Genomic DNA, 10,490 nt, shown 5'->3' on the forward strand with positions numbered 1-10,490 from the left:
TTTCTTGGGCTTTCAATCCATGGCAAAGGTCGGTGGCAGCATTGGCAAGAAATATTGGCACCTGGTTCAAAAAGCGAACTTGCGCCCGCTTCTTTTCTTTCTTTCCATGTCTGACATTTCTGGGGTCTTGTTGATCTCTCCCTTTTGTTCATCCCATTCCCATCTCGTCATCTGTCAAACATAGTGCAACACAGATTGAATACAACAACGATATAACAACAACACCAACGATATAACGACAATCAACTTCAACCATTGCGCACACTGCATTTCGGCACTGGGTTATTGGGGACTTGACCAAAGGAAGCGGTAAAGCACCACGATAACAAGGAAATCGAAGCAAAACAGGGAAGAGGGCCGGAGTACATGTCAATTATTTGGACGAGTCTGTCACCCACATCCGATTTGGCATTTCAAAGGGAACGGGGCATTCGAGCACAGGAAAATCGGACAACAAAAGAGTCGGAACGAATTGCACCATCACACCAAAAAGTCGGACCAGCACCGAACGTCGAAAGTCGGAACGGTTGCCCGTATCGACATTGACGTCGAACGTCGGACGGGGCCTGGACCTGGTTACTGGGACCGCCGCCGCCGCACCGTCCCGACCTCCTTACCTCATCCGGTTCGGCACCGCTTCGGGGTCCACTTTCATCTCGGCCATTTTTGACCAATCACACGCCACGCATATCATCAACACCACCACATCAACGACAACAAGGAAAATGGAAACGAGGATATCACAGGACAGGACTGGGAATAGGGATGTGGAGGAGGGGTTTGAACAGTACCACAGCCAGACACAGACGACAACAACGAGTGGGAGCAAAGAAAGGCAAAGATCTTCGTCATCAGTCAAAGGAAAGTTGTTGACAGCACGAACGACACTGGGCATCCTCTCGATAATACTGGCGGTAGCGATCCTTGGAGTCGTCGGTTATATGGTGGGGAAGTATGGGGATAAAGGGTTTGCGCACGTTAGTTTTGTGTTTGTGGGGATCACGGTACGTTCTTTTCTCCTTTTGTCTTTTGTTTACTTTGCTGTTTCAGTTCATCATCAGAGCTCACCTTGAGCTTTATGTTACATGGTGCAACGGTGTCCCTGTTGTTACTTGTTGTTCAACGCCCACCAGTTCGTCTCATCACACACCTCGCTCATAACCCCAACCCTGGTCTCCATCTCTTTCCTTTTTCGACCTTCAACTCCTAGCATCATCAACACCCCCCCTTCCTCACCATCATCGGATCTATCCCTACCCCATATCACAACCCCCCTTCCTACCTTCCCCCATCTCCCATCCCCTCCTCCTCTTCTTGCCACCATACTAACCCCCCACCAGGCAATCTCCACCCTAATCTGGCACCTCCTCGACTTCACCACCCTCCTCTGCCTCCGCGACCGTTTCCGCACCCTCTACCCCGGCGCCTACGTCGGCGTACACATCTGCATCTCCCTCGCCTGCATCGCCACAATGGGCTACGTCGGCATCTGGGTGTCCACCGCCGACGAGGAATCCGATCGCGATCTCGACCTCGAGCCCGACGCCGTCGCCGTGCCGCCTATCGTCGAAGCGCTGGCCACCAAGTACCACACGGCTGGCAGGGGCCTGAGAGGCAGGAGAGGGAGATTGTATCGACTGGGGATCACGTTACTGGTGGTGACGGTGATGATGTTGTTGATTAATTTTGTCCTGTCGATACTGGCGTGTAGGGAGGTGCGGAGGAAGGACAGTGCGGTTAGGGAGCAGGACGGGGAGGGTGTGGATCCGAGCGATCCGGCGAGATATCGGATTCCTGCTGCGGGACGGAGAACGCGGGCCCGTGCTGCACCACGACCACGGGTACCTGAGAACCAGTTCCCGGGGTATGTGGTTACTGTCAACGATGGACCGGTTTTTTCGAGGCCACCACCGGCGGCGATGACGGGAGCTATGCCGCCGAGGGGAGTCGATTTGGGTGTTGAGATATCTGGGAGTCACGAGGATGAGTGGGCGATGAGGAGGGATAGGAGTGGAAGCCCGACGGATATCGATTTGACGCCGGTTAGTCCGGGGAGTAGTGAGATGACGGAAGCCCTGACGGAGAAGGATAGTGGGATTGGGATTGGGAGGTCTGGAAGGTGAGGCCGGAGAGATCCAGCCGTCAAGAGTAAGACGGAAAGAAGGGCTGTACACAGTTTACACGCGGGTTTCTACGACGGGGTGTATCTGGTCTATCTGCACATGGAGTATGGTTTTGGGAGTATGTATGCGTCGGGAACATTGGTTGCATAGCGTAGCGGTTTTTATTTTTGGTTTCATGACGGCCGTTGGTTCATCTTGTACTTGGGTGAAAGAGGAGAACTCAGGGTAACTCGGAGTTTCGAACTGAACGATGCTTTACAACTACATGGGCACTCTGCAGTCACGTAATCTGCTCCCCATTCAGAGCACATGGTGTGATCAAGCATATCATGGCCTTTTTACGTCCAAGTTAACCACCCGTGAAAGACTGTGGTCACGATCAGGGGTGTCACGTGTAAGACCCCACAGACATGGCTCTTATCGATAAGCGCCATCAAGGTTCTTGGATTTCACTGATGCGCCCGTCAACTTCAGCGACTTCTCATCCAACACACAACCTCACAACACCAAACACAAACAATACCTGGCAATCACATCCATTTTTCTTCACTTTCAGGCTTTCCTCCTCCAAGACCTCAAAATATTACCATGGCGATGGCTTCACCTTGGCGATTGCGCAGCGCGAGCTGAGCCCTAGCAGCTGACTGAGGGGCTCGTCACAGCGGGTCACAGGTCATTTCAGCGACTGAGGGCATCCCAAGACCTGAGGCCAAGACCGACGTTCGGTTCGGACGACGACCGTTTAGTCACGTTCACGGGTATTCGGATAACGTTGGAATACGGAGACATTTCGATCGCAATGATTGAGACATTGTGTCTGATACATGTACGACTGGCCGGACTGGGACACAAGCGTCGCCCATCTCAAGGACACGAGGCATCGTTTCTCATGTGGTACCTCTACGGCTTCGGGTCTCACTACTATGCTGAGTCCCCTCGTTAAGCTGGGGCCTTCGACGGTTTTGATACCGCCCTCATGCTTTCTGGATACAAGAATCCAACATTGAACCTCACGTCATTTTTTCTTTCGTTGTCCGGAACTCGTGGTTTTCTGTTCAAGAAAGATTTCTATGCGGGGATATATACCTTGCCAGGCTTTCTCAACACCGTCGGTTGACGATTCATCAGTATGTTGAGAACTTGAAATTCTGAAGCGTCCGGTCCAGTCATGATACCATCAACAAGAACAACTCAACAACTTAACATCCCAACCCGCTAGCGCCCAAGGAGTCACTTAACCACCACACCTTAACTTAAGCATGTCCCCCACAGCACGGCGCCAGCTTGCCTCCCTCTCCTCCAACAACCTTCTTATCCTTCCCACTGCTCTCCCCCTCCGCTTTACTACCCTCCCCTCCCAAGTTCACCCCAAGCAGCTTTTCCCCCAGCTCCTTCACCTTCTCACCTACAACCCCTCCTACTTTCCCAGCCTGAGCCAACATCTTCTCACTCAACCCCACACTGCAATTAACCTCCTGCCTTGACTCCCCCACATCAAGCGCCGGATTCTTCTCAAAGAAATTCGCCGGCCTCATCACCACCCTCGTCGTCTCAACCGGCATCACCGGGAAATCCTCCGTTCTGGGCACGTGCTGCAACCCAAACTGTACCCAAACCACCGGATCATCACCCGTTTCCTCCAACCGGTCTTTGCGCTCAGCCCAGCTGCGCACACCGGTGCCGCCGCGGGATTGGTTCGTGTACTTCCCGCCTGCGTAGAGTTCTCCCTCGCGGTATTTGGTCACGTACACGCTGTGATCTGCGAACTCGGCGCGTTTGTGGTGGAACGAGGAAGGGTGGGCGAGGATGGGTTGCATGGGCGGGATGTGCAGTTTATATCCCGCGGGGGAGTTGTTGACGGGGTTATGAGAGGATGGGGACAAGATCTTGAAGACGCGGCCTGTGGAAGGGGAGAGGTCGTACCCGCCTGATTCCAGGATGGGGGTGGTGGCGAGGGTGTAGCCTGTTCCGTGCGGGTTTTGGGAATTGGCGGACGGGTTGGAGGGGTCGAAGGGGAGGGGATTGCATTCTTCGTAGACGATGGAGTTGCGAGGGCCGGTGGAGGGGGAGAGGAGGGGCGTGGAGGAGGTGGAGAGCATTGGGTCGATGCGGAGGGAGAAGAAGTGTTGGTGGTAACCGGCTAGGACGCCGGGGTGCACGATGGTGCCGTAGGGGTGCGGAGTGTGCGAGAGGGAGAGGTCGACGGGTTGGGTCGACAAGATGCCGGTGGCGCGGGCTTCGTAGGCGAGGTCGGCTGAGGTGTTGAAGACGAAGGAGAGGATGTATTCGTAGTTGGAGACGGTGAGAATGGTTTGGAGGACGAGTTCGCGCTGCCGGGTAACGACGGCTCGGTTGGTCCGGTAGTTGGTGTGCTTCCAGCCTATGCCGGCGTCTTGCTCGTGGACGCAGATGACGTTGGGCATGTTGACGGGGGAGCCGCTGCCGTCGGCGAGGACGCCGGAGATGTAGTAGATGGAGCCTAGACAGTCGCATCCCAGTTTGAGGTTGTTGGCCATGATGCCCGCGCCGGCGTCACCCAAGTCGAAGGCGGCTTTGCGGTGGAAGGGGTGGCGAGGATCCGAGTAGGGGATAGCCATGTCGGAGAGGGAGAGGCGGTAGAAAAGGGGCTTGTTGTCGTAGTGCACGTCGTAAAGAACCATGCCTTCGCGCTGGTTGAAGCCGACCTTGAAGTCCCATTTCTGCCAGCGAATGAGCCGGCCCATGTCGGAGAAGGGTTCAACGGAGAAGGAAACCCCCTCAGGCTGGACGACTTGAAGAGGCTTGAGGTCGGTGCGAAGAGAGGCTTGCGCTTCGGGGATGTACTCGTTTGGTGGACGGGATTGCCATGGTTCCAAGGGCTTAACCTTCTCATCGAGACCGGTGGGAAGGATATCGACACGAATGACCTCCAGAGTGGCCGGATCGATGACGGGGGAGATGGGAAGCGGGAACGAGTAGTGGCACGAATCCGGCTCGGACGAGTTGTTGGGATCCCGCATGTAGAGGAAGCATTGCATGACACGGAGGTCATCGTAGAACTTGCCAGACTCGTCCTTAACGCCATCAGCGCCGTAGATCCAGGGGTCAATAACGATTTGGGTGCCCTCTGGCAGTTTCAGCTTGGCGATCTCGGCTTGCACCTCGGGATGGGCGAGGAGGGTCTTCTCCACTGCCATGATCTCCTCTCCATCGCTGTTGGCATGTTGGAAAGGTCCCAGCTTGGCATTGCTTTCGACCGTGTTCTTGGTCAAGTTGACGACGGCTTCGTGGACGTTGTGGGTGCCTCGGAAGGAATAGACGACAAAGGCCCGTCTGTCGATGTCCAGGGGTGTCTTTCCAGCTCTCTCGGCAACAAGGTAGGGCATGAGCTCTGCCTTTGCTGGCTCGAGAAGGGTGATGATCTTGAAGTGGCATTCTGTTCCCTCGGGCCATGATGCCTTGATCAGAGACGAACTCTGCGTGATCTCGGAGGCACTGAGGGGGCCAAGGGGATGAGATTGGTATGCCGGGGGTGGGGCGTCTGGTGGTCCATTGCTGGCGGCGTTGGCTACACTCAGCGGCGCATGGCCGGGCTCTTCTTTGCTGTTTCCTTCCTTGCTGTTGGCCGTCATGTTATGTTGTTGTCCGATGTTTGTCTGGATGAGTGTTTTTGTCTTGAATCACAAGGTCCTTATGAGCAGAGGAAGTAATGTTGATGACATGAGAACAGCGGGGTAAGTATCACAAGTCTTGGGGAAGATAAGGTTGGATGGTAAGGTAACATGGAAGTGACGAACCGATATCATTAGAGAACTTATCTAGCCAGTAAGACGAGGGTTCTGTAAGAGGACTAGCCTCCCAGCCACCCCAACAGCGCTGCAGACCTTCCTAATACTCTGGGATCCCCCAACCTATGTATATAGTCTTTCTACTCTATACACTCGATCAATACAATGATTAACCTATAATTTCTACATTTATATAACCGTATAATCTAATAATTAATAATTTGAATTCGCAATCCCTATACTATACGAATATATTTAAAAGTACGAAATCTATCTATACAACCCCATATACGACCGAAACTATATCCCTATCTAAGGAATCTACTTATAAATCTAACCGACCTTACTTCAATACCCCTTTAAAATTCTATAAATAAAATAATAAATTCCTAAAGTACGCTAAAAGTTTAAACTTCACTAATTATTTATTAGGCTTCGAATTAACCGTTATTAAGCCTTAAGAATTGCGTTATTCTAACTACACCTTTAAAATTATAATTACTCGCCGTATTAAAAGAGTTCGAAAATCCTTCCAACGCTTTAAAATTAGGCTCCTAATTTATTATACTCCAGCAGCCTTTAATACTACTTCTATAATTATTAGCGAAGACCCTAATAATAAAATCGAAGTTACTAACCGGTCCGAAGAAAATTAATTAGCTGATACCGTTATCCAATTAATTAATTTTAACCCCCCCGCCGTTAAAGAATACAAATACAATAACGCTATATATAATAACCGCTAAAAAACCTACGAATTGTTTAAGATTAATAATACTAACTTTCGAAAATAAATGTAGGAGACCGTATATTTAAATTATAAAGCTAATTCCTTTACGCTTCTAAAATTTATTATTATATAGTATACCTAGGTCTATAATATTTATAACTACTATAAAAAAAATACTATAATCAAAGTACGCTAATATTATTATAATTATATTAAATCCTTATCGAATAAACCTAATAAGAGTTCTAATAGAATAAGTAAATAGATCGGTAATTAGGATTTAATTATAATTAACGTTATATAATATAAAGTTTTAAAGATTAAAATGGCCGTTATTTAATTTAAAAATCTATTAAATTATTTAAAACCTATTCGTTTTAATTAAGTATCCGGAATTTCGAAATTCTTTAACGAAAAAATTACAGTTAATATTTTTAATTTCCGTATTATATCTGGGAACTTTCGTCGTAAAGGTCTATACAAACGACCTCTAATTATTATAGCTAAGGTTAAGGGGTATAGGGGAGCGTTTGGAATAAGTATTATTTTTAACGGTTTATAAGGTAACGATATTAAAGATGAGGACGTTCGATTTAATAGAACCTATAAATAATATAAGAAGAAGCGCAATACGAAAATTAAAAATTATTCCCTTCGCTGTAAAATATATAAGGAAGGTATATATATTATTAAATAATATTAATATATATTCCCCGCCCTAATTATAGTTATAAATCCGCGTTAGAAACTTAACAAAAAGATTTAAAATAAGGTTATAAAGAACTTTAAAAATAATATAAAATTAAAAAAAGAGGTCGAAGTTTACAAATGAGAAATAGTAAGGTAATATACCTAACCCCTCCCCGGATTTAATAATAAGAATAATTAATTCTCTAACGAGAATAATATTTATAAAATACTATTTATATTATAGGGCTAGCCTATAACTATTATCTGATCGTGGTATCACTACGGCAATGGTTGCCGGGTTAATGTACGCTCTCTAATTAGCTATATTACTATAGCCAATATTGTACCGCCTCAATACTGAGGCGGCAAGTAGGTTAATTACGTATACGTACTATACCGCTAGGTTTATCCCTTACGAACTACGTATATATTCTATAACTTCCTTTCTTCCTTATATAAATATATAAATTTTAATTTACCCCCAACGTTTAGTATTACCTTGCCCCGTAATAATTATTTACACCTATTATTACGCTGCGAACGTATATTATAAGGAAGAAGTACGTCGTTTAGTATAGTAATTGCAACGCCATTAATCGCCGAAAAAATCTCGCAATAAGAGGAATCTATAATTTTTAATAGCAATATTATTATTACCGACGTAGGGATTTTACTAGAAGAATAATAACTATTACTAATATATACTTAGAAAGACGTCGACGTTCTAAACGCTTTTTAAAATACTAAACCCGAGATCGCTAGCGAATTAGAAGGCTTTATTTAAGCCCTAATAAATAGAGAAATTTATTTTATAACTTTAAATAGCATCCCCATAACCTTACTTTCTTAGAAACCTCTTTAAAGAAGTAAAGTAAGTTTATTTTAATAGCTATAAAAAAATAGAAATTTAGGTAGAGGTCGATAGGGACGAGTTAAAGATTAAGGGGAAGTAGTTATTCGATTATATATAGGTATATATATATAAGTTCTTTAAAAACGGTAAATTTAATAAAGTTGAAGTATATTTCGTTGTACGAGGAGACTAATAAAAGAAGGAAGTAGGGTAAGAAACGTATACTTCTATATTCGCCGGCCAATCCTTCTGTACCTTTATTATAGTAGTTATATATTTTAATTTTAACTTTATTTAATATTACGCTATTAATACTTTTATTAATATTTATATAAATAAAGAAATGTATATATATATACCCCTAAAATACTTAGTATTAAATAAAGTATTAAATATTATAAAAGTACTATACGGATTATAACGTTCCCTGCTTTTCTAGTAATGTAAATTTATTAATCGTTTATTGCCCTAGGTTTCGAAGCGGTCCTAAAGGAACCTTATATTTATATTAATAACCCCGTATTCGCTTTGTATTACGTTGATAATATTATTTTTGCCTTGTACCGTAATAAAAGCGAGGAAGCCTATAAATATATAAATAATTTTAAATAACGATATTATTTTATTAGAGGTAAAGAATTATAATAATTTCTAAATATTGAAATTATACGAAATTATAGAGTATAAAAGATTTAGTTATTTTAATAATTATACTTATAAACGATATACCGCTTTATAAATAATAAAAGAGTAATATAGCTACTTATAACCAATATCGAGTTCGTACCTTTTAAAAGTAAAGTATTTAGTAAATTAATATACTAATATCAAGTTAAAATCGGCTCTATTCTCTACGTAACAATTATAACGCGACCGGATATTACCTTCGTTATAATCCGCTTCGCTAAATATAATTACAACCTTAATCTAAATTATTATAAAATTGTAAATATAGCGCTATATTATAAAAGCGAAGATACTTTATAAATTGCATTAAATATATCCTTTACAAATAATTCTATAAATCGAAAAGATTTATATAATTTTACAATTAAACTCTTTAATAGTTTAATATATTAGGAAACTACTAAATCAACGATTATAATTATATTAATAATTAAAGTAAACTTTATTACCTTTTTAAATGTAGTAAAGGAAATTATTTTTATAATATGTTTAATACGAAGCTTAATTGTAAGATTCGTAGATCCCATCCCTATTATCGATTTTAATAATAAATAAACGATTAAGGTAATAATGGTCGAAGCTTCTAAACTAGTAATTAAATTAAAGTATGTAAATATTTATAAGTATTAGTTCAAATAGGAGGTTATGATTAGGATTATTAAAATTAAGTATTTAAAAATAGTAAAAATACCTATAAACGGTTTAACGAAGGTATTATTTGTGTAGAAGTATATAGAATTTAGGGGATTGCTAGGAATAGTTGTAATTAAGGAAAAGAAGGGGAAAAAAAGGATATATAATAGATTATATTAAGTTAGAAGACGTAGAGGAAATAGTTAGAAATGGGAAGACGATGTATAAATAGTTTCAACTTCATCCCCGAAAGGGATTTTAATTAGGGAGGTATATCAATTTGGTAAGCTATATTTAACTAGTAAAATAAGGGTTCTATAAAAAGACTAGCCTCCCAACTACCCTAACAACGTTATAGACCTTCCTAATACTCTAAGATCCCCCAACCTATGTGTACAATCTTTCTACTCCACACACTCGATCAATACAACAATTAACCCATATTCTCTACATTCACATAACCGTGCAATCTGACAGGACGCCATCTCGGACTCCAAATCGACGAGATGTATCGCCAAGATAGGAACCCGAACTTGTACGTAACTGCCTTCTAGCCATGGTTATTCCGCCTCCTGAACCCCTCATTATCGTCGTTCACGACAACACTGGAAAGGAATGCCGGAAGTGGCTAACCATCATCACCAAACATTATCCTGAAGAGGAAACAAACCCCAGCACCCATTGCCCCGCATCTGCTCCGAATTTACCCCGCTCATCGTTGCGATATCGTCGAATGGCATGCTGTCTGACATTGACTGTCTTAACGCAGTTTCCAGACGAGCAAAAAAGCAGGTGATGGTTATTTGCAAAAATCCCACGAGAAAAGGAGAAGTAAACAAACCAAGTGGAGATTAGCAAAAACGACCAAAAATGCCGCAAAAAGTTTGGGACCTGGGAGGCTCGAACTCCCGACCTCAGGATTACTCTGATATTTCACCAGATCATAGAAAGCTATGAGACCTGCGCGCTAGCCAACTGCGCCAAGGTCCCTGTGACCTTGCGGATTT

At 43.9% G+C, this 10,490-nt stretch overlaps 2 protein-coding genes and 1 non-coding gene across 3 annotated transcripts; 1 reads left to right on the forward strand and 2 right to left on the reverse strand.

Annotated features, from left to right (window-relative positions):
• The first annotated feature begins 636 nt into the window (after positions 1-636).
• On the forward strand, positions 637-2,248 carry B0H65DRAFT_147408 (uncharacterized protein). Its single transcript, XM_062821023.1, has 2 exons — positions 637-1,004; positions 1,341-2,248. The coding sequence occupies exons 1-2, from the start codon at positions 726-728 to the stop codon at positions 2,121-2,123; spliced, it is 1,062 nt and encodes a 353-aa protein (XP_062682437.1). The 5' UTR covers positions 637-725; the 3' UTR covers positions 2,124-2,248.
• Positions 2,249-3,253: 1,005 nt separating this feature from the next.
• On the reverse strand, positions 3,254-5,866 carry B0H65DRAFT_147425 (copper amine oxidase). The gene has a single exon (XM_062821024.1). It carries the CDS (start codon positions 5,732-5,734, stop codon positions 3,377-3,379), a length of 2,358 nt encoding a protein of 785 aa, XP_062682438.1. The 5' UTR covers positions 5,735-5,866; the 3' UTR covers positions 3,254-3,376.
• Positions 5,867-10,368: 4,502 nt separating this feature from the next.
• On the reverse strand, positions 10,369-10,473 carry B0H65DRAFT_t227. The gene has a single exon. It is a non-coding gene; the product is annotated as a tRNA-Met (tRNA).
• Between the last annotated feature and the right edge of the window lie 17 nt (positions 10,474-10,490).

The sequence above is a fragment of the Neurospora tetraspora genome (assembly GCF_033439725.1).
Source record: "Neurospora tetraspora strain CBS 560.94 chromosome Unknown B0H65scaffold_3, whole genome shotgun sequence".
Classification (NCBI taxonomy): Eukaryota; Fungi; Ascomycota; class Sordariomycetes; order Sordariales; family Sordariaceae; genus Neurospora; species Neurospora tetraspora.